Here is a 24,889-nt window from a genome sequence, read left to right as displayed (position 1 = left end):
ATAAAAGAGAATGTAGGACCATCCATACTGAATTCTCAGTTCTGTCAGCAATCCAGCCATCAGTTTAGTTGAACTTCAGCTGGATTTGTCCCTCAACTCAACGGCTTTCCTGGTTACGAAATAGAACATTAACACTGCCCTGCTTTTCAAAATAAACCCAACAACCCTAGTTTACATGATTAAATATGCAAACATTTAGAAGTGATTTATTTTATGAATTTGATTCCTTATGATCTAGTTTGACTTATTGGCTTTATAGCATCTATTATTGAATGGTGTTCCTTGCTTATGTTCAGGAGTTCAGGAAATTGTATAATTCAGGAAATAATGATGGGAACAACAGGAATAATTGAAAAAATAGGGAGTGAAAAATGCTTTTTCACAAAAGTTGGAAGTCAGCAACAACTTGTTTTCTGTGGTACAGCCTTCATTTTTCTGATCCTCAGAAAATCCCAGTGGTTGGCCTGAACTAATTTAATAACATTGATGCATAGATCTTCAGGAATTCTCTCCTTCAGTTTTAAGAAAAGGTTTCTAAATGACATGTTCAGATTTTCCACTTGAATCTCATCCTAACAAAGTGGTTGATCAGTAAAACAAGTTAAACACAGAGGGGCAAAGGGTTTCGAATCTTTCACTAATATCATTGTGTGAGGACAAAAATATTCATTCAGCTTTTTGAGCTACATATTCTTTACATCAGGTTCAGAAAAAAGATGATTTTAGGTCAAATGTCTCAATACCACAAAAAGGTAAACTGAGGACTTTTAAGATAAGAAAACAAACATTTTCACATTACAAAGGTCTTTTCTTTTTTTTACGAGTTTTATTTTGTTAAAACTAGAACCAAGTAAATGAAACTGTTAGTCAAAAATCTAATAAGCAGAAACATTCAAGTTAAAAAAAAGAACATCCAGACGCAAGACAAGGGTGCAAAAATATTTATTACTAGTAAACCTGTTGTCAGTTGGTGTATATCTGCTTCATATTTACAATAATAAGAATACAGAGGAATGGGAATGTTAAAGACAAATCCCAATCTTTAAATAAATACAAAGGGACTGCCACTGAACAAAACTACAAACAAAAGTCTTAAACAGTTGGAGCAATGACTGCAGAGAGAAATGAAAATCAACATAACTTCTCATTCACGTAATGTCAGTGAACTTTGTTCTCAAGCATTCAGCTGTCGCCTTTGCAATAGCTTAGGTGTAAAGATCTTTTTATCTGAGTCTTGTGAAGCCACAATAGCAGGCATTTGTTTTGATAATGAGCACTTTGTGTTTCAGATTAGCATTAACGCTATGATTACTTCCCATAGGTCAGATATTTAACGATTACTTTATTTTGTTTTATCATAGAACATCCTGTTTGTGTCCTTGGCCAACAACAGTTAAGATTGTTAAAACAGTAGCTTACACAGTCAATTTTAGTGTATGCAAGGCAGATGTTCACTTTAAAAACACTATTTACACAAAGACATCAAAAAGAAAAAAGTCACAGTTAATTGAAGTGAAGGGAATGCAAACTCTACCATGAAATGTAGTCATCAAACCATGTTTATTACATTACATGTGTTTGGTGACCAGTGTGTAGTTTTACTAAATGGGTCTGTACAGAGCTAAAATACAGTGGGAATGTAAGCATTGCTGTCAGAACTCCTTAGTGTCTTTGTTGTCAAACAGATGAAGTCTCTGCTCTGCTGTCAGCCCTTCCTTCAGACTCTGAGGAGGAAACACAAGAGTTAGTGATGGCAAACAGTAAGCAGCTGCTCCCCTCTTTATGTTAACCATCCAAAATGAGACAAGTCTTGATCAACTGATGCCCCAAAAGTTGTTCTGCGTGACCTAATGTGGTCCAGATCACAATGTTCTTCAAAAACATTCACTTCTCATATCTCCACACTACTGAGAAATGGTGACAGGAAATAGTTCCAACCATGGGTACAGTTCACTCCTAAGGTTGCTGCATGTTACTGCTTTGAAGAATGTGGACAAGATCGAGGCAGGCCTAAATACATTTGAACATTATGTGCAGTTGTGACTAATGGAGGAAAACCACCAGTGGGTGAGTCTGGTTTACCTAAAGGAGAAGGGAGGAGGAGGCCTACCCGTCCTCAGCTGCCCTAACTGTCCCAGGGCATGTCACGACTCACAGACTGAGGACAGAAGGGGGAAAAACACACCAGCGAGTGTGTGTTAGACCACAGCAGAGCTTCATTTTAAAGACCACTCCTCTTATGGAGTTAAAACATGAACTGACAAATTGCATGAGCATATGATGCTGCATGCAATTTACTCAAGTGACCAGTTGGTGGCAGCAAGTCTGTAGGAAGTTCCTCTCAGGTTTAAAGTGGTGAAACAAGACTGAAGGGCGAGTTCTTGGTGCAATTCTCAAGTTTTATACATGACATATCAACAACATCTGGTCATAACAAGGTTATTAAATTAGGTGAGTGGAACACAAAAGAACAAAACCTGAATGACTCAAGTAAACCACCTCTGACAACAGCCACACAAACTAAGATGGTCTCTGGGTCTAGAATACTCAGATTCCTTGCAGATGAACCTGGTCATACTCTGGAGACCCTTCCTAATAGACAGCAGTAAACCTGAGCAACCCCCCATCCCCAGCAACTGTTCAGTGTATCTCCATAAATTGGAGGGGTCAATAAGCAGCTGACAGATCATATCAGCACTGGTCCCTACCGAGGCTGAAACTACACCAACACTGCTGCTTTGGCTGGACTTCCTGCTGAACAAACACGTGGAACAGAGGGATCTTCATTCCTCAGTTATTAGAAAACAACTTCAGTTGTGGGTAATGTATTGACAGTGGAGCCCACAAAGACTCATCAGCATAGACCAGCACTTCACTAGTTAGAGTAATCATTGTATTTTAGTACTTCAAGGTACTTTCACACTAGGACAGTCCAAAACACTGTTAAAATGGGGAGAGTGCTGAAAAGTTCCCTAACACACTGATTTAGTTTGGGGAATACAAACTGCCTGGAAGAGTCAAAGAATTTTGAGACACAAGTAAGTAAAGTGGCCAGTGCCTCTAATCATCTGTCATCTCTGATAACAGGGCTCGAGAGCATGACTATTTTGGTCACACGTGCATCCACATTTTCAGTAACACGCCTAAAAAAGTCCAAGGTCACAGTGTTATGCCCAACTGTTCTGTAAATAATTAAAAAAAACAGTTTTCACAACTTAAGAATCAGCTGATTCACTATGATTGTGTGAACGGTTGAAGATTTACAGTATGTCAAAAAGGATGTGTTTGGGTGTAGCTGGAACATCATTGGTGTTTGAAGGGTTAACCAAGAGTGGCCCTGAAGTGCAAATCAAAACAACAAATCTTTCAACACAAAAAAACAAAATAATAATTAAAGAAGGAAAATAAATAATAAAAAAAACATTCGATTTTAGAAAACAAAACAAAATTCCAGAAACCAAAACACACACACAAAAAAAGAAAATGCTTTGAAAAAACAAAAAAAATTTCCAGTAGTCAAAATGAACTGTTGAAGAATGAAGCAAAGAAAAAACTGTAAACACTAGGTATTATTGAACATCAATGACTGGATGAGGACGCATGTCCATTTTAACAGAACCTTCTATGGAATGACGCACCTTGAAGCAAAAACATTAATGGGACTGTGGACCCAAACAGAAATGCTGCTATCAAAAAATGTTTTTATTCAGAACATACCTATGCAGTGATATTGAATATGCTCTGTACTAATGACAAAACCTTCATATATATATATATATATATTTTTTTTTTTTTAGTTTAAGTTTCAGCTCAGTGAAGCACTTTAAACACCAACTGTTATTTTTTTATTTTACAATTGTCTTTCAAAAAATGCTATGTTTAACAGTCTGTAAGTTAATTTTCAATCCTTAAGCGGATATTGACAGTTGTTAAAAAGGAAATAGACGATGGAAAACCGCTGAATTAAATGCAATGTGGTCAAGACAGTGGACGCAACCAACTTTGTGTTGGTGCATGTAAGAAAAAGTTGGACTCACCAGAGCAAAAATGTAATCTAGAGCTCTGGATAGACATTTTCACCCCATCAGACTTCATACTGATAACATATTTCCCGTCTATCATGTGATTGTGTTCATCAGGATCCAATCATTTTTGTTTCCTCTTATGAAAGCAGAGAACTGTCCAAAGTTCTTTGATGTCTGCTGGACATTTGTCCACATTCACACCGCAAGGCAAGCCATGCCAGGCTTCACTTGTGAGGGAACTTAGACCTCTGCTTTCAGAGGGCTGAAAGTTCACTTATGAACTCCACTTTAAGCTATTAGAAGGAGCAAACTCTGGTCTGGACTTACAGCCCAGTGTGAGACATTTGTGAGGCAGATGCTTATAAAACACTACACTTGATTAAGAACAACTGCTAGGTGATATTTTGAATAATGTATTACCAACAGGAACATTTATGCTTACATGTATCAATAGTAGCAGATGATGCTTTGTTTCATGCAGTTGTTGCATCCTACTTGATTCTAGACTTCGTTGAAGGAAATGTGGCATGGATCTTGTTTTTCAAAGAGGTCCACACTCCTCTACAAAGTTAGAGGAACTACAAATGCAAATTTTGGAAAAGTTTGAAACATTTTTCCTTTAAAAACATGAGAGAGCTAAATAAAGAATGTTCATCAAAAATACAGAGCAAAAAGCTTGTTCCAAAGATGGAATTTGGTTCAGAAAATTAGCACTTTGTGGTGTATCCTGGACCTGATACAAAGACAAACAGGCAAGCAGAAAAACAAACAGGCAAGCAGGTAGAAAGAAAGAGACAGGCTCACAGATAAGGAAGACAGACAGACAGACAGATTTTTGTCGTCACAAAGCTGTGTGTTTTAAAATAGCATAACTGGAACACTGGTTTCAGAGCAAAGAAAAGTACATACAATACAATAAAAGACTTAATCAAACACGTTCAGGTAACCAGCACATTTTTCAAGCTTTCTTTGACCAAGAGTGATAAAACTGATCTCAAGGCTGTTTTTTAACCATCCACCATCTCTTCCCAGAGACATGTCCTTGAGCATGCTCTTGTATTTCTTTAGCACCACTGCTATGTAGACTCTCCAATGCATTCAGTGGGTGGTGTGTGTGTGTTATGTAGCAGTTCTGAGTCTCAGAAAGTTTCTACTGTTTAAGGGTAAGATCATCTTTTACCTCGATCTGCAATTTTATTACAACATTGTGTTGTGTTAACTTTCCAAATTCGCGACTGAAATGGCACTTTCTGGAATTTTGTTGTGCATGTAGCATGTCACATTGACAATAGTCAATTTTATTCAAAAGAATGACACATCTACCTTCTTTCTGCATGCAAGCTGAATCATTTCTATTCTTTTTAAATGCATTTCTTTGGCTACTGCTTCTCCTTATGAAGACATTTTCTTTGTCAAAGTGAAGCAGCATAGTGGAAAACTTGCTTTTGTTCAATAAAATAACTGAGAAGCTCGATTTCAACAACCTGGTGAGGATCAGATGGTTTGCACTGCAATAAAGCTTAAGATAGATGGCGGTTCACATGAACGAGGACTGATGGAGCTCTTCTGGAGCCTCGTCTACCTTGGATCTCATGGTACGCTCTGTGCGCTTTGCTGCAGCAGCTGCCATCTTGAGGATGTCAGGGTTACTCTTGGACTTCATGATATCTGTAGGGAGGAAAAGGGTTTTAGAGATATAGAGCAGAGTGGTGGATGTTGTCAGGATATTTCTGTATGCATATGTACCATATCCCCCCCTCTCTGCATCCTCCATAGACGGTTCGCCCAGCGCCTCGTGAGCCAGCTGCAGCTGGTCTCTGAGCCGGCCCACGTCACACTCTGCTTTGGCCTTGACGATGCTCAGCTCTGTGTAGATGTCCTTGTACTTGTCTGTTGCATATTTTTTGTCCTAAAACAGTTTGGATGTTCAGATGAAGTAAAACTCTTCCTTTCTGTCTTTAATAGTTAATTAGACATTGACTTAAAAAAAAAAAACTGGCTCGCAAGTGTGTGACAGAAGGAGACTACAGTGTAAATGAGAATATACTCTTTGGGCAGCCTGGAGTTCTTCTTTCAGGGAGTTGATCTCCTGCTTTAGGTACTGGACCTCAGACTCCTTCACCCTCAACATCACCTGGACACAAAATAAGAGAATGAGAGATGTACATCTATCTCACTGACACATTTTAAAAGTCCAATTGCACAGAAAATGTTTTTTCCCAATAAAGATGAATAGTAGAGATGCTGCACTGAGCAGCTGAACTACCTCTAGCTCGTACAGCTCTTTGCCCTGGATGGTGGCATTGGTGTCTCCTGTTCCGTCCTCAGACGTCATGGAACGCATTTTGGTGATTTCTGCTGCTAGGCGGTTGTTCAGCTCCTGAAACAATCAAACAAAATAAGTTTACAAATGGTCTCCCACCCTCATGATCACGAAGACCAGAGAGCAATACATGAGTGAGGTGTGTGTGCACACCTGGTTGTGTGAATTGAGCTCCTGATTCTCTCTTTGACACTGCCTGAGGGCCTGTCTCTCTGCCTCCAGCGCCTGGGCTAGATGGGCATTTTCCAGGCACTTCTGGGAATACTGCTCCGACAACACTTCAATCTCCCGCTGGAAAGAGCACAGCTCCTCCCTAAAATATAACACAATGTCACGCTGAGAGGAGAAAATCAGGAGAGTGGATATAGATAGAAAATCAGGATGTCCGCTGGATCCCAGCAGCTTTCACTATTCTGTCACATTTGTGTGAAAATAGTTTTTCAAGGAGAGTCTTCAACCTAGCTTCCATCACCCAGAATGTCTGCTGTAAATCAGTGCCTGCCGTAAACCAGTGCCTGCCGACATGTTAGAACAGGAATTACTCATACAGGCAAGTGAAAAGAACATTTAGTGCCTTTAAATCTGACACATCTGTCAGATACTCTTATGAAGAAGACAGATTTATAGCTGGTCAGGTTCTCATTCATTTCCCTGTTATTGCTTGTTTCAGTCAGAAAAAAACTGAAGCAGAACTTCAGAGCCTGTTCTTCCAACCTCCAGAACTCACATGTTCCTTCTTGATTTAGGTATTAAAGTTCTTACATGCTGAAATAAGTGGTGCTTTTTAAAATCACTGCTTCCTTCGACAGGCTTCACAGATAATCAACAAAGATTTTCTGACCAATATGTCACAAAATCAAACAGTTTTTCTGATAAACTGAATGAGATATACAGTCAATGCCCTCATGAAACAATCAGGCAAATACTCTGGACAGTAGCTCCTCCCACGCACGACTGCAATCAACACATTTTTGAACAAATGTCAAGCAGTAAATCTGACATGCATCAAAAGAGAGGCGTCCAATGTCAATTTGATGCATGAATGCAGCAAGACTGCCACTTTGGGGTTCTTTATAGTGAGGAATGAACAGTAAAATGCACTTAAAACCTCAAAAAGTAGAATTTTCATGGTAGGGCCCCTTTAAGGGCTCACAAGAAGTTATTTAACTGAGACCAAGTCTCGTGGTTGAGTGATGGGTGAGAGCACTCACTCGTGCTGCCTACGGATCTCTTCTATGTCTGCGTTCTCCGTGTTGCTGCTGGCCTTGCGAGCCTTCTCCAGCTCCTTCTCCAGCTCTGTCCGGTGAGCATTCTTCATGGCTTCTATAGCTGAATCAATAGGAATGATTTTGTCAGTATGAGCTTCAACTTTGTTCAGTTCTCTTTAAAGAGGACATTTGTGCAATTGCTTTGTACCAGCAATGGTGGCCGCCGTCTCCTCTGCCAGCAGTCTCTCCTTCTCCTCTTGCAGGTTTTCCAACTCCCTTTGGTGCTTCCTCTGCAGCTCGTCAATCACTCTCTGATGGGATTCCTCCATTGCAGCAAACCCTCTCTCACAGGTGGCCTATCACAGAAAACTACAGCAGTCAGTTTAAACAAAATACAGACCATCAGGTTCTCATATAGGCTGGGCAGGAGAACAGGCTTCAGAACCTTCTAGAACATAGTGATGTTTTCTTAGCGAATTCTGAGCCTGTACGGGGACAAAATGGTTTATGGAGGAATGTTGGGAGGAGTCTAACTAAACTGAAGGGATAAACAACAGTAAAAAAGAGAGCAAACGAACAAGTGTTTACAATTAAGCATCTCAGAGTTTGTAATGAAACAGTCGCTATTGAACAGTTCGACTGGAAAAATCTGTAATGGAACTTCTAAAAAAAAAACAGTGGACTAACACGAATGAGAGAAAACCTTCACAGTTTGCATTTAAAAGAAATACTTTTTTGTGAGTCTTTCAGTGTCTTTCTCCCGTCCAGTTTCTATCCAACATATTCACTGAGTAAACGGGTCCTGGTCTAAAGCCTCTTTTTGTTCCAGTCCAGCGACAGGAATGGAGGCTCAGTGTTTTAACAGAGATTAGCTTCTCCCTAGGCTGAGAGTGGAGCACTCACCCTTCCCCCAGACAAAATCAATGTCCTGAACTTAGATCAGGCCAAGCGCTGCATCCTGTTCCTGAATGGGAAGTAAACCATAAGGAACAACATGTAGCAGTTCCTCAAATGCCACTAGAGGTTTCAAAACAGAGCTTTTTTCCACTGACTGAATGAAAAGTCAAACTTTATTTCAGAAGACATTCATTAATGGTTGGTACTAAAAAACTTTTTAGGACATCACTTGCTTTATTTTTCATTATTTACACAGACTGTGTTTACAGTGTTCTGTCTTTGCTCAGTCACTGTCTTTAATGGATGGCTAAATGTAATCTTCTCAGGGTCACCATTCCAGTAGGGGCCATTGGGTCCTATAACGAATTTAGAAGATTGGTCATATAGTTAAACAAGCTTCCTTTAAGAAAAACTTAAACAATATAGTGTGGTATAAACACTCACCTAAAGACTTTATTCTGGCCTCTAAAGAGCCTTCCATCTGAGTGGTGGTTCTAGTATCTAGTCATTTAAATGCCTCTTGGTTTAACATGTGGAGGTATTAGGCCATGCAGTGTGTAAAATGTCAAAAGACAAACATGTTCCTGAAACTTTCTTAGTTTTAAATTTAAGCTGTAGCCTTCAGCCATCGCTGAAGAAGAACCACTGTAACTTTTATCAAAATTTTGTGCGGGAAAAACAAAATGTCTACTCATAGCATTTTTTTCTTTTAAAAAATTCTGTACTAATGTACCACATCATTTTTATTACTAATTACATAATTAAAGCTAAATGATTAACTTTTCATGAAAGCGAGAAAACTCATAACATTTGTTTTGTTACATTGGTATTTCTCTGCACAAAAGTGAGTTTACAGTGGAAAAAACAGTAAATATAGCCACTCAACATTTACTTCTTTTTCAGCAAAGTAAACACATTTGGTAAATGGTTAGGAGAAAAAAAACAGGTAGTTAAAACCAAAATATGAGACTTTGTATATATAAAAAAGTGTTTTATTGCCTTAGAAAGTGATACGTTTAAATTATTCTTGTGGGTTTAAACATCTGATTAGTTCTGCCATGTGCTCCTAAATCTTTGCTTCCCAAACTTAAACCTAAAAACTCAAACCCAATGTAAAGCTGTGTGAATCTTCATGCCAGCTCTTTGGTGGTTAGTTTCCATGCAGCACAGAGGAACAGTGGTTTATAAGCAAAGTTTTTGAAAAAGGAAAGCTGGGTTAGTTAGGAGAGAGAATGTTCAGGTGGGAGGAATCTGGGAATGCCACAAAGGAAAATGAGGCGTCACAAATGGGAGGACGGAATAGATAAGGAGCACTTCCACCTTCAGGTTTTCCAGGTCTTGCTCGTATTTCAACCGCAGAGTGGTAATGTCTCCCAGCTCTTCACGCCGCCTCGTCTCTTCAGTCATGACTGACACTTGGGTCAGCAGCTCCTGGATCCGCTCCCTCAGGGTGGTTGATGGTGAAGCCTGCAGGAATGCAGTGTGCTCATCCGTCCCGTTTCTGTCTGAGTTAGTGGGACTCATCATGTTTCTCAACTCTTCCATTTCTCGGTCAAACTGCTCTGTGAGCTTCCTTCTCTCCGTTTCATGTTGCTTCTGCAGGTTCTCCATCAAGTTTGTGAGGAAGTCAATTCTTTTATTGCTCTCTCTTGACTGAAGATGAAGAGCTTCATTGGTCTCTGTGAGTTCCTTCTTCAGCTTTTCTGTTTGCTGCTCATAGCTGATTTTGACAATGACTAGTTCCTGTTTGAGCCTGTCCACCAAGTCAGAGAGCTCAGTGGTTTCATCCACAGAATCGTTCAGCTCTCCTTCAGTTTGTATCAAAGTCCCTTGCTCCAGGACACTATCTGCAGGAGTTTCTGAGCTTTGAGACGGAATATCTATCATGTTTAACAGAGGGTTTATTGGATGTTCCAGCTCTCTTTTGGACCAGCCTTGTAGTCTAATAATCACATAAGAGAAGCATGCTTCTTTGAGAGATACCTGGAAATACTCTGCAGACTGTTTCTGATCTTGCACAGGGCCAAAGCTCTCAAAAGCTAAAGACAGGAGTCTGTCATCTCTGTCAGACTTCAGGGTGGAAGCGATCCGTTTCAAACTACAGAACTTTTCCTCCAAGGTTTTAATTAATTGTGTAAGAACCTGAGCATGTGTTTCATCATCAAGACAGCTGTAAACTGAGGCAAACACTGCTTCTGATTCACGTTGTGCTTCAGCTGGAAGACAAACTCTTCTCTTCAAGAGCAGTAGACTCTGCAGAGCTACTATCTGCTCTGCTAACCATGCCTCACAGATTTGTCTGCTTTTGTTTGTTTCTGATTCAGGTATGCTCAGCAACTGGCTCCAGAATTCCCATTCCAACACTGATATCACGTCTACGTCACTCAAGCAAATTGTTTTTTCTTGAGAGTCTGTAAATAAAGTGCTTTTTAAACTTCTAAACATACTTTCTACATTTGTATCTACCTCAGCTAACATTTCCACAACCTGGTTTATCGCCTCACATGTCATCTCCAAGTTTCCCACTACTTCCTCAAAAAGTCCTTTGTAGTCAACCTGCTTTTGTCCTGCATCAAAGCTCTTTCCAATACTCCAATCCTGCTTGTCTTTGCCCATATTTAATTCCAACTCGCACCGCAGCATCTTTACTTCATTTTCAACTTCGAGTAATCTTTCCTTGCTAACTTTTTCAATTTCCTGATTTAGTGTGCTTAGTTCTTGATTCCTAGCCTCTAGTTCCACACAGTGCTGCTCTGCAGCCCGAAGGCTTTCCTTAGTCTCAAAAAACTTTGCTTGTGAGGTTTCCAGTAGCTGTCTGAGCTGTTCCTTCTGTGGCAGTAACTTCTTGTCATAGTCATCTGCCTGGAAGCCCAAACCTATTAAAGTGGCCTCTTTTAGTTGTAACTTTTTCTCAGTGTCTGCAAGGGTGCTGCCAAGTTCTTCCAAGGTAACCAGTGCTTCATGGAGCTGCATCGACTGTTCATTTAGCTCTCGCTCATAATATTCACGATCTATGACATTGGCTTGGTTTTCAGCCAGTTCAGCTTTCAGCTTGTTTAGCTCCTCTGTCATGGGGTGATGCTGTTTGCTACTTTGCTGGCTGTTGAGTTCAGCTTTCAGCCTGTCAATTTCTCTGTCGGCTTCCGTCAGCTGATTCATGATTTCCTGACATCTTTGTTTCAGCGCTCCATTTTCTTCAGTTAAAAGTTTAACTCTCTGAGACAGCAGTCCAACAGTAGCTTCCTTTGTCTCCGAGAGGTCCTCCATTTTGGGCAAGGAGCTGTGGTAAGGTCTACTCTGGTTTACAAAACTTTGCCTCTCGACTTTTCCCATATTATCTTCCATGTTCAGAAGACGCGCTTCATATTCACGTATGCTTTCTCCAGCTCTAGCTAAATTCTTTTTTATTAGTTCATGTTCTACCTCCTGTTGGAACTTACAAGTCTCCAAGAGCTCTTGAAGTTCATGTTTTTCAGTGCTTTTCCGATAAGCACTGTGACATTTCAACAGTTTTCCTAACTCACGTAGAGTCAAGGGTTTATCTGTTGCAAGGTCTTCAAGTTCCTGAATAGCTTCTGGGCTGTCCTGAAGCAACAAGGACACTGTTTTCTGGATGGGTTCAGAGGGACATCCTGCCAGGGAGGATGCTTCTTGTTGTTCAGTAAATTTGGTATCCTTGAGGGAAGAGTGAGAAAGCGAGAGGCGAAGCTGTGCCTGCATGTTACGCTTTTTCAGCTCTTGCAGCTTTAGGAGCTCTTTGGTCTCCTGGTACTTCTTGGTTAAACTCTGTGCTTGAGAACTAACCAGTTCGAGCCTCTTCATCTGGGGCGCCACATCGGCCTCCAGACCCAAAGGATGCTCCAGCTTAGAAAAGGGGACCAGACAGTTGGTTAACACACAGCAGGGGAGACACGCTTGCTAATCATGTTTAGCAACAATTAAAAGTAATTTACCAATATTTATGAAATGTAGCCAAAACGGGTTCTAAGAAGATAAACATTTACAGATAAAATTCTTGAAAGAAAAGAAAAATGTTGGAGTTAGTCAATCACAACAAAACCCTAATAGCATGCACATTAAATGGTTAAATGTTACTTTATGTGACAAGTTATGCAACATTAGTTTCAGCTGGAAGGTTTATTCTCAAACGCAGACTAGGTCTCATCGGCTATATTTTCAAAGATCATTTTCAAACCTAATAAGAAAAAAATGCAATTCTCCAGAGGAAAAAATTAAATTAGCTACTTAAAAAAAAAATCTACCTTTATGAAAGTCTGGCAAGAGAAATATATAGGAAACATATTCTTTGGGTGGATATTCTGCAATAACCTGACAAGGAGAGGAAAAGTATTGCACGTTTTGCTGCTGTGAGAAAACTGCATGTTTTACTATCCTTAAGCTACCTATACACCGGGCACTTGATGAATGTTCAAAAATGTGCTCAACATGGGTTCTTAAACACACATTTAGCCCGTGGGGTTCACACCAGACAAGCGGGGAGGGCCTGTTTACTAATGGATGTCCATCACCAACAGTTGGAAGAGGATTAGTGTAAAATGTTGAAGTGGGAAAATTCCCCTAAATCTTGCCCCAGGCTTTGTCTTTGAACCCTCTACACCGACATATTAGTCTCATTTAATTCTGGCTACAGTTATTAAGTTCTACTTCATGACCAGTTTTCAAATGGTTGGTGCTTCCATCAATAAAAACGTCACTACCAGATTGGAGTCCCTGATTGGTCAAAGTTTGAGTTGGTTTAACTTACAACATGTGCCATGGGCAGTGTGAACTCAGATTCAGAGCTTGAACCTCATAGAAGGCAGAGGCACGGCCTTCACTAATCAGACTTATTTTAACTTAAAATATCCATACATGGTTCTTTTTCTTTATTAAAATGTACCTGAAGCTATATATATTTTTTAAATGTATTTTTACCTAACATTCTAATTAGGAATTCCTCTGGTAACGTGAAATGGACAACAACTTTCCAATTATTTTGGAGCCTGTGCTGTCAAAAGGAAAAACATCCAAACTCAAATCATCCAATAGTTTTTTCAACAAAAGAAATAGATTTATTGAATGTTTAAGACATGTAGCCCAAAGTTAGTACAAAGCTCCCGACTGAGCCGAGTTTTATGATGTTTGGAAGTCTCATCAAGAGACAACTGAGGGAGGCAGGTAAACTGCATTTTAAAATTGTGGAACAGCAAAGAACACTGCAAAGTTAAAAATGAAGAACACCATGACTTTAGAAAATTACTTTACTGCAGTCAACACTATACATCTACAAGTATTATCCAACTGACTCGATTGCAGACCCAGCTAGTTTAATGCTCTAGTTTAAATGTTTCCTCATGCTTTAGCACTAGTTTTCAAAACAGGCTCAATGCAGCTGGTCAGACTACAGTCACATGTCCTAAAATATCACAGTGGAGCGACCTAAATTCAAGTCAATTTGGCAGGTGGCCACATGATGGCATTTGTATTCGTGTGGCATGGGAAGGTTTCAAGTAAAAAAAAAAATGTGGACGATTTTTCTCTCAAAGTTCACTTTGGTTAGTGGCTTAACTATTGTGTACATTATGTAAGGGATAATACCCGACGAAGTGTGCGTTATGAGAAATTAACGCATGACGTGGAGGCCTAAACCGTCCGACTTCGTCGGGTATTATCCCTTACGTACAATATTTATTAGAAATATTTAAATGTTCCTCACAGTTAGTTTCAATACTACAGTTAATACAAAAAAATAATGAAAGTTTAATTTGAACTAAGATTTAATGGGGGGGGCAAAGTTAAGGTGCAAAAATCTGAAGTCCTAAAGCTGTTTGCAATAAAGATTACTTTGACAAATATAGTTATTTGATTTATATTGTTTTTAATATCGTTATTGCACAATATGAAAAAAACTATATCGTGATATGAAAATTCCCATATCGCCCAGCCCTATTCTCCGCCTCTGCCCTCAATTGTCAAAAGTCCTTTTTCACTTGAGCGCAGAAAGTCTCTGCGTGCAGAGCCAGAATCTCTGTGAGCGCACATGACCAAAATGTCATGCGTGCGCTCACAGAGATTCTGCTTAATCTCAGTGAAAAGTTTAATTTGAACTTTTTCATTTAGGATTTAATTGGGATATTGGGGCAGGGGGCAAGGGGAAATTGCATCTTGTAGACATGTAAATATAATCAGAAACTATATGTTTTTACATTTTTGTTATGTTCAAAGTTTAAGAATGTGTGAATGTATATTTATAATTTGAAGTAGGCCTACTTTATATAGGTTTTCTCAAATATATTTTTTAAAGCCTCTCAAAAAAGTAATTTTAGGGTTTTATCCTCTTGTTTTTACCTGTTGTGTTTTTTTTCCACTTAACTGATCTAAAAAATAATCTGAATCGTTAGGGCTGGGTATAGGTTATAATTTACAGAAACTATTCGATTGGCAAGAGCCTGAATTTATTCGATTCCAATATTTTTTGATTTTTCAATTCAATCAAATTCTGAGTTTACAGATTTATACACATTTGTTTAGAAACACATTCATAATCTACGACATGATTTTAATATATTTATATTAATCTGATCCAGTTCACATATTGTAAAATATATCAGTGAAATAATGAGATTGTTAATATCATCCAGTGTTACATGGATTCTCTAAAGGAGAAGTTCTAACTAAAATGTTCAGATCATTAACATGTAAACATAGTTCTGCTTCTCCTGGAGGACGTTTCAGTTTGGACCCTAGGTGGCTGATGGGGCTATAGAAGTACACCTTATTCAAGAAGAAGATGACAGTATAATGGAAAAAATAATGCTTTAGATCACAAATAATTACTTTAAAAACATTTCCTTAAAATAGTTTCAAAAATGAATGCCTTTGAGTAAAGATGTTTAATTTAGTCACCAATTTATTTTTAGGTCGACCGAGCGTTAACATTAGCCGTCCTATGGGAAATTCTATTAAATGTTAGCATCAAGCTAGCAGACTTTCGCTTTAAGTGCTAAATCAATTTATATCTTTTGTGAATCGATTATTTATCTGTTAAGCTTAAATCAATTCAAATCGATTTTTTTAACCCAGTCCTAAAGTATCGTGACCCTAAAGTCGTGACACAATCAGAATCATGAGTTTTGTGATACGTTACACCCCTAGCAAGTATTGCTTCTTCTATAACTGAGTACATCTAGCTATGCGTGAATAGATAAATCTTTATTCCAACATCAGTCATGTTAGTCAAATGTATTAGTTTTACAGGTATGGAAAATCATAAAATAAGCAACATTTTTTTTTCAAAAATAGAAGATTAAAAATCTGACAGGTGGACTGCTATCACATTAAACTGGATGTCCGTTGTAAAGTTGCAATTGATGGTCAAAACCAAGAGGTTTTTGACTACCAAGAGTGTGTGAAAAGGTTTTATAAGATAAAACAGACGGGTCAAACGCTCTGATACAGGCTGTTTACTGTGCAAATGAGTGCCTGAGTAATGAGTAATGAGTAGATGTTTGTTGTACTGTATAATTCCATGTTCAGTAAATGTCCATGGATCTGTTAGTTTCCATGAGGTGTAATTTACTAAGAAGCACTTAGAAGAAAATAAAGAAATAAACTTGAAATGAAATAATACCAATTTGTCCTTTATTTATGTAAATATACCAGCTAAAATAGTCAATTTGTAATACATTTGAGCAAAAGTTAAGGTACATGAGTCTGAGACCACGATGAGACACCACCACCACCCTATTTTAAGCCAGGAAAAACCTTGCAGATGAATTTGATACTTCAACAAAAGTATCACACTAAGACAGCAAACAACAGTTCCCATGACTGCTGTTTTAGAGTAAAAGCTGGAGCTTACAATGTCTATTGCATGCTCAGCTATGACAGCGCCATTTACTGTAAGATGTAGTTATGGAAGCATCAACACTGTTTGTGACACTATCATCTCATATTTCATAAACATCTGGAAGTTAGAACAGACTCTGCATTTCAGAGGTCTCGCAAAGCAAATTTACAGCAAAACTGTTCTGTTTGCAGTTGTATACAATGACACTCAACAAGCACATTTATGCATTTACTGTAGTCATTTACGCTCGATGGCTCACAAATTCATGGTTTGCTACTTCAGCACTGCACACCAAGCCTCGACGACAATCAATTGATCCTGCCCACATTAATGGGGAACCGTCTGCAGTAGAACATCCAGTGGAGAAGAACAGAGTTGTTCCATGCAACGAAAAATGCATTAGACAGAACCGAAGCTCTGCAAGACAAGTTAGCATCTACCATGTACGGTTCCTTGGCCCATAGTCAGTAATGGTTTTAACATGATCATGAGTTCAGATACAGTACAGACTGGTAACAAAGAGAGAAGATCAACTAGAAGAGGCTAATGCAGTCAGAGGATTACATTGAACTGTACATGCAATGAACTCATGCAAAAGTGCACAAGTGGAGACATTCTACAGTCATGGTCAAAAGTTTTGAGAATGACACAAATATTACATTTCCACAAGGTCTGTTCTGTCAAGATTTTTAGGTGTTTGCCAGATGTTTCTATGGTATAATGACATACAGTTAGAAGCACTTCACAAGTATCAAAAGCTTTTATTGAGAGTTATGTTAGCTGGTCCTTTTGTGGCAGGGCTGAAATGCAGTGGAAATGTGGTCTCAGTGATAAAGTTCATTTTCAAGGCAAATAGGGATTATGCAAACAATTGCAGTTGAGTGGATCACTCCTCATAACATTCTGGAGTATATATACATTTACATGAAACTGCAGACTTTGGAAACATTCATAGTTGTGTCATTCTCAAAACTTCTGGCCATGACTGTATAGCTTTAATGTCAGTGTGGTTCCAATTTTTGTTTTTCACAACATGCAAAGAAGGTTACAAAATGAGAGGAAGTCATATTTTGGCGGAGACTTTCTGCTGATATTTACGACAGTAGTGTAACATAGTGGCATTCATGAGAGGAGAAACTCACCGGAGATATGTAACCAGTCCGGATGTGCTGTTCTCTCTCCAAAGCCATTCTCAGCTGAAACTCCAGCTCCTGCTTGTGCTGGTTGGAGTCCTGCAGCTGTTGATGGCAGGTTTCCAATTGGGCCTTTAACTCTTTTATCTGCAGTAAGCAAAATGATGCAGGGGTTACTTGATCCTCAACAGAGAGAGCTGCATCACTCAGCTTGTTATTGGACATTCATAAAGCTTACAATAACTACAAAACAAGAAAACAATGAATTTAAGAGTTTATGGAACAGTTTAGATTAAGCATAGTAAAGTTCTTTTGTTTTACTTTTTCTGTATCTTATTGTAAAGGGCCTATATCAGGTAAAATCATCTTTTTTGAGCTTTTAAGTGTATTATAATGTTAAATTCTAATGAAAAACCCACCAAAGAGTATTTTGATCTATTCATGCATCTCTGAGCATTCCTCTAAAACCTTGCTCTCTGAGCACCAGCACCTCCCAATCCACAAAAATAAGTGGGTCCTAACATTAATACATATGAACATGGGGGAACAGCCACTTCCAGGAAGAGTGTGCGTTGCCAGCGCCGCCTTAAGGTTAACACACACCTTTTCCAGAGAGCTAACAGTGATCAACAAAATGCTTTCATTCTAAATTCACAATATCCACATCCCTCTTTGCAAAAGTGTGGATGTTGTTTGTTTTTGAGGCTGAAGCCAGACACGCTGCCGAGGCCGACTCTAGGATTATGTCTTGAAATGGGGGCAGCACCCACAAGGAGTGGAAAACGGAGCCTCAGAGTTCGAGGCGTCTTTCTCCCGGGAAGAGGAGTTCACAAAAATAATTCATATTTCATTAAAAAATGTGTTCTTTAGTGTGACTATGGTAATATATCATAAATTATATGGATATAGTCTATTCTGGAAGGCTTAAAGAATAGCACGATTTAGGCCCTTTAATTTGAGTTCAGAATACTAATGTAGCTATTTCAAAATAATGTGAAATTATTTTAATTCCACATTAAAAATTCTAAGCACAGGTTTTGAACAGATATTGAAATGTCTCGTGTTTAATACTAGCAGCAGCATGAAAATCAATTGTCCTGCAAGAATTGTTGCCACTGTTTTCAAGCAGTGTCTAAACCATGAGCTGTGTCATAAACGACAGGATAAAGAGAGAAGGACACTTAAAAGGCATTCTTAAACATCAATTACATCATTTATTTATTTCATGTATTTATCAAAGTAAAAACTAACCTCTACTTTTATCCAGCTTAAGATGGGATCAAAACTACAGAAAATCTACCCAAAATTGCATGCACTGACTGTATATGAGAACTGGAGTGACTGAGCCCTCCCCCTTGCATTCCAAACAGGAAGTACAGGCTGGTCCCAAAAAGCTGAAATTCCATAGACTTCTATGGAGAAATAAACAGCTATTACTCAGTCGTTATACTTGTCAGAACAACCATTCTTGAATGTTTACAGTGTTTGACAAATTCTCTGAGTCCACTTTTAGTGGAAAGGGTGTGGCCTTCTAAAATGCTCAGTACTGAAACGGACCAATCACAGCTTACTGAGGATGTCTATTCCGACATGGCGACAGACACATTGCAGTAAAATGGCAACTGAATTTACTTAATTTGGTTGAAACTGGAAGTACAGGTTTTCTATGGGTGACAGCTTGCTCACTCAGTCCAGTTCTCTGTACACCATCATTGTTAGCTGGTGACCTACCCCTTGCTTGTGGCTGTCCAACAGGAGCTCCAGTTCTGCCGTGTCTGTGGTCGCTGGCACCGTGCTGGGTAAAGGAACTCTCCTCTCCTCTCGGATGGGTGTCTTCTCCACCTGTCGCCAATGTTCTTCAATCACCTCCTCTACCCTCTGCTGCCTTTCCAGAGAGTCTGTGGGGTTCCCGATCGTCTCACAATCTGTCCTCCCTCCTTCTGTGATGGATTTGTGCTCAGAGCTCGTCACAGACTCGTATCTTTTCCACCTTACTTCTCTCCTACGACTGCGTTCAGGCTCGCTTGCATCCGTCTGCAGGCTTTCTGCCTCCTGCGCCCGCTGCTGAGCCAGAGCTTGGGCGATGGGTCTAAATTCGGCCCAATCAAAAGTCTTTGAGCGGCCTTCTCGTCTGCGCTCACGAGCTCGGCTTCTTATAACTCCTGATGCAGGTTCTCTGTCCACAGAAGAAGCCTCTGATGAGGCAAAGTCCTGAGCTACATCTGGTCTAACCAGACCTTCCAGTGGAGTAAAAGATCCATGATCTTCAGTTGAGCTAAAAGAAAATGACACACAAGCCATTATTTGGATGCAAGTGTGCCTTCTCAGATATTAAGCACCACTACACTTTTTACATTTTTATTCTGACTTGCCGTGTAGCTATTTGTCTTTATTTTCAGGCAAACATTCGCAATTCTTCGTAAGGGAATCTGCGAGTTACCAGCTTATTCCTAATCAACAATTTTGAAGGATTTCCTACTTCTTTCAGCAAATAAATTACTGTTTATCTAGACCAGGGATGGGCAAACTCCGGCCCGCAGGACGCATCCGGGCCGGCCCTCTGAACAATATCAGATTCATTTTGTTTTTCCAATCTGATCACACGATTGAGACCTGTTTAGAACATGACAATTTATTCCAGCCTTCTGCAGTCTGTGCCCCTATCTAAAGCCCCCAAAATGCCGGTAGAACACAATACAGTGTTCCCTTTCTGCATCACAGCTCACCTTTCGCGGTCTCTCTGATTCTTTAATACAATTATGCTGTTGCTTTTATTTTTTTCAAACAGCGCACCCTGTTCTGTGTCCTGACTGGCTGGACACCATGTCAGTTAACCTCCTCTGAGCCGTGTCTCCTGTACAAATACAAGCAGCTGTCCAGATCTACATAAATCTTTGATAGTGATCATATCAGATCTTTGTTTTCAATCTATAATCCTGGAGTTTTTTCAAAGTTTAAACAAAAGGGAAAAGTGTGAAAATGTTCCCGTCTGTCTGAGAAAAGTGGATAAAGTGTGTAGTGAGGAGTTCATGGATTTCACTTGTGGAGAGTTATTTTTAGAATGTAACTCCACAATAAACGAGGGAACACTGCACTGATGAAAAGGTATCTATCTGCTCTGCTGCAGCTGAAAGAATTTGACTTCACAGACGTGCAGGACACAGCTACTCTGTTTTATTTGAGAAGTTTAGCATAAACTGTGATGTGTGAGGAGCCGTAGCCCTCCAAAGTGTCAAAGGGACTATGACAGGAGAGGACAGACTTTTTACTATTTAGTTATATATTACAAATGTATAATTAGTGTTATTTTTTCCTGATTTTTTTTCTTTGAAGATCACAGAGTTTTTTGGTTATTTTTATTCCATAAATAGTGTTGTTTATTTTGCTAAAGTGACTATGAATGAATGAATTCAACTTTATTCATACAGCATTTCCATGGTACCAAAGTTCTTCACAATAAAAGAAAGACAGAAGAAGTTTCAAACTAGACACATCAGAGAGGAAAAAAGTTCTGTGGCGCTCACAAGAAAAAATTTGGCAAACTATGGCCGGGGGACCATAATCTAAAACTGGAATAAATGATACTGATAGTCCTTATAAATGTTTTATATTCCCTGTAAATCTAGACTCTCCCCACAGATGGTCCACTACAAATAAATTGACCTTGTTTAGATGCAAAAGGTTACTGTGCATCCATGTGGTGTTGGAAGATTTGTTGTTTTCCATTTTTCCGTCAGTCAAATACCACATGAACGCAGCATTTCTGTAAGTTTGTTTTACATGACATACATCAAGTCATTGCTACAAATGGCTCTAAAATGAGAAAAGACACAGCTATGAAATAAAAGCTCAAAATGTTCCATTTTAAAATATGTATATATTAATTTGCAAACAAAATTAAAGCATGTTTTCATCCAGATTCCACGTTATTTCTTTCACCAAAAACGTCGATTACCCAAGTGCTCCACACATCTGCTACTGGTCAACCCTTCGATCAAACCTTAGAACCCTTTGTGGCCCACTAGTCAGAGAGTTTGCCCAGTTACCTGTAAGTAACCATACTCTAGAATTTTTTTTCATATAATGCTTATTGCCATGTGTATGTCTATTTACTGGATGGATGAAAATTGAAATGATTTGTATTTAATCATCATTTATACCTTAATTCAGAACAGGAGATCAAAATCATTATTTCATTAAAAATCATTAAAATGTATTTATCCATTAAACCAGACCAGAATGACCACTTAGAGAAACTGAATTCATGCATCAGAGACATTAAGACCTGGATGACAATTAATTACCTCCTCCTGAACCCAGAAAAAACTGAGGTCATGATACTGGGTCCTAAACACCTGAGAGATGCTCTCTCAGATCAGATAGTCTCCCTGGATGGTGTAAATGTTGCCTCCAATTCTTCAGTCAGAAACTTAGGGGTTTTATTTGACCAGGATTTATCATTTAAGGCTCACATATCTCAAGCTTGTAAAACTGCATTTTTTCATCTACGTAATATAGCTAGGATCAGGAATATGTTATCTAAAAGTGACGCTGAAAAACTCATCCATGCATTTGTTACGTCTAGACTGGATTACTGTAACTCTTTACTAATAGCATGCCCGAAAAGTTCTTTAAAAAGTTTTCAGCTTGTCCAGAATGCAGCAGCAAGATTGTTAGCAGGAACTAGTAGAAGAGAACACATAACTCCTGTGTTAGCCTCTCTCCACTAGCTACCAGTTGAATCCAGGATCAAGTTCAAAATCCTTCTGTTAACCTATAAGGCTCTGAATGGTGTGGCCCCATCCTATATTAGAGATCTCATAGTTCCTTACCAACCAGTCAGAACACTTCGTTCACAAAATGCTGGACTGCTTGTTGTTCCTAGAATTTCTAAAAGTACAGTTGGAGGTAGAACATTCAGCCATCAAGCCCCTGTTCTATGGAATAAGCTCCCAGCTCATGTCAGAGAGGCCAGCACAGTTTCTACCTTCAAAACTAGCCTTAAAACATTCCTCTTTGGACAGGCATTCTGCCAGGCTAGCTAGTAATCAGAGAATATTCCCTCTCCTGTGGTCCTCCTGTGAGGTTAGATTAATACATTAATATTGATGCGTTGAAATATAAATTTAGATTTTCTATCAGCGTTATTTTTCAGATCAGCTCTGGGGTTCTGTTCTCTATTCTCATTTACTTCTCCTCTCTTCTATTCTTTATTATTTATTGTATTTAGTTCTCCATGCTTTTGTTGGTGCAGTTCCATTCACATGTTGTTCTTCTTTCCCACTCTCCCCTGGGGAGCGGGAGAGATTTCAGATCCCTGGTGGATCGCCCACGCTCCCACTCTTGGCCGTGGACCACGCCCCCGACACCATCCTGCATCTCTGAGTGAGAGTGATTCCTGCTGGGTCGTCTGTCCTCCTGCTCCTGGTCGTGGACTGCACTTCTGCTTCATCATGACTGTGGACTTCATCATCACTCATCCCTCAGCTCCATCTGAATGAACTCTTTTAGATACGTAGTTGTAGAAGCTAATCTTTCTTTAATAGTTCTGGTATCGCCTGTCCGTCCTGGGATAGGATCTCTCCTTCATGTGGGAATCCCTAAGGTTTCTTCTTTTTTTCCTGACTCAGGAGTTTTTCCTTACCGGGAAGGAGGGTCTAAGGGCAGGGATAACCAGTTTATGTAGTCTGTTTAGTTTTTAACAATTGTTTATATTTTGAAGCCCAATGAGGCAAATTTCTTTGTGATTTTGGGCTATATAAATAAAATTTAATTAAATTGAATTGAACAAAACTGATTAACAAAAACACAAAGATTCAGATAGAAAGACATTTTGTTTGTCATTTTTTACTTTTTTTTTACCAGAACCAAAAGAATGTAAACGCTGGAACTAAAGCTCCGATGCTAAAGCTAATTCATTTTTTCAGAAGTTATGTCTGTGAGCGGAACTTCAGTCTCAGTTTCTGAACAGAAAAAAGCTCTCGCTAGTTTTACTTTGAAAACCGGAAGCTTCATCGTCACGAAGATGTGTTTACCTCTGTTGGCAGTACCACGGCTCTTTGTTTTAGTTCGTAAACTTAAAATCCTACATAAATCAGCATTTCAGAGCAAAAATACATTGTCCCCAGATGATATTTTGATCATATTTTACTACAACTTGCTAAATTTATAAAGATCGCGAATCAGCGATCTTGGATGTCGCGAGCATCCGTACTCAAATTTTCGGGAGCAAATCGTGAATACCCGAGCACCTGGATACTCGTTACAGCCCTAGTCATTTTTGTTAAAAACTTCACAGTCCTAATTAAAACCCCACAGGGAACATTTAAAGAAAATTAAAAAAAAATTTATAGGGGGACTTTAAATAAAGCTACCACGCTGTGATAAAACTATCGGTGAAACATTTAGACCAGAGGTCACCGACCTTCTTGAACCTGAGAGCTACTTCATGGTACTAAGTCATACGATGGAATACCAGATTGAAATAACAAATGTGCTTAGTTATAATTAGTTCTATATTATTAATAATGAATAATGATCCTCCTCTATGTAGAGACATTGATTTCTCATCATAATTATCAACAATGACAACGAACTAGGAAACAAATATTAATATTCAGAACTTTATAATTTTCAGATGATCACTTCTATCACTACATTTCATGGGAAAATGTGCCGTTTTCTCTATGTTGTACCAAGTTTATCAACTATGTAATGTTAAAGAAAAATCAACTTGCACATTTTAAACAAATCTTGTCACATTTTGAGCTAATGACCAAATCTGCAGCATTTTTAACAAAATGAATGATCTTTGAACTGGGGTAGGTCAGAGGTCATCTAAACTTATCTAAAGTTCATTTATCATGAACATGTTTTTAAAGACGTTTTAATTTTTAAATCTATGAAAATGCAAGTGTAATTTGAAAAAAATAGCAACAGAATAAAATAAAATTTTAGACGCAGCTCACGAGTGAGTTGTGATATTTTTAGAAGAGACCTGAGGGCACATTGTGTGGTTGGTGAACCCTGAGAGAAATGATCAACTTCTGAAACGGAGTCAAACATGTTGCAAAAACCAGATTCAAAGCAGAAGATCAGTGGGAGAGGGTTTGTTTTTCCTTACCTGGCCACATCAGGGGCAGTGGAGGGTCGAACATTCTTCAGGACTGCCTGGATCCAATTCCTGCGTATTCCTGCTGTCATGGCAGAGAGAATGTGAACTCCATCCGAAGTCTAGACACAAATGATTGCCAAAAAAACAAACCCAAACAGTCAGAGTGGCCAGAAAAACAAACACTGCTGAACAACCTGTTAAAAAAGGAAAAACTCAGTTGTGTAGTTGTGTTTACTGATGCTAGATAAAGTCAGTCATCTTTTGGCAATCATTTTTAGGCTGGTTTGGTAAATGAAGTCCAGGCAGGCTTAAGAGAATTGTAATGAAACAATTTTAAGTG

General features: G+C 38.9%; 1 protein-coding gene across 3 annotated transcripts in view; it reads right to left on the bottom strand.

Annotated features, from left to right (window-relative positions):
- Positions 1–925: 925 nt before the first annotated feature.
- The window catches only part of mprip (myosin phosphatase Rho interacting protein), a 101,135-nt gene continuing 77,171 nt past the window's right edge, over positions 926–24,889 (bottom strand). Inside the window, exons 13-25 of one of the 3 annotated variants that reach the window (XM_036210740.1) lie at positions 24,559–24,668; positions 19,167–19,710; positions 17,445–17,582; positions 12,258–12,317; positions 7,765–7,912; positions 7,560–7,677; positions 6,502–6,661; positions 6,292–6,405; positions 6,073–6,159; positions 5,772–5,934; positions 5,608–5,693; positions 2,083–2,158; positions 926–1,724 (exon numbers count right to left, since the gene is read on the bottom strand). In XM_036210740.1, the coding sequence (XP_036066633.1) occupies positions 2,126–2,158; positions 5,608–5,693; positions 5,772–5,934; positions 6,073–6,159; positions 6,292–6,405; positions 6,502–6,661; positions 7,560–7,677; positions 7,765–7,912; positions 12,258–12,317; positions 17,445–17,582; positions 19,167–19,710; positions 24,559–24,668 (1,761 nt within the window). In that variant the 3' untranslated portion in view covers positions 926–1,724; positions 2,083–2,125. The remainder of the gene's footprint in view (positions 1,725–2,082; positions 2,159–5,607; positions 5,694–5,771; positions 5,935–6,072; positions 6,160–6,291; positions 6,406–6,501; positions 6,662–7,559; positions 7,678–7,764; positions 7,913–12,257; positions 12,318–17,444; positions 17,583–19,166; positions 19,711–24,558; positions 24,669–24,889) is intronic. The other 2 variants (XM_036210739.1, XM_024261544.2) reach the window with 2 other exon arrangements.

The sequence above is a fragment of the Oryzias melastigma genome, unplaced genomic scaffold (genome assembly GCF_002922805.2).
Source record: "Oryzias melastigma strain HK-1 unplaced genomic scaffold, ASM292280v2 sc00221, whole genome shotgun sequence".
Classification (NCBI taxonomy): domain Eukaryota; kingdom Metazoa; phylum Chordata; class Actinopteri; order Beloniformes; family Adrianichthyidae; genus Oryzias; species Oryzias melastigma.
Note: the sequence above shows the minus strand (reverse complement) of the source record. Positions and strands in the feature narration are given on the sequence as shown.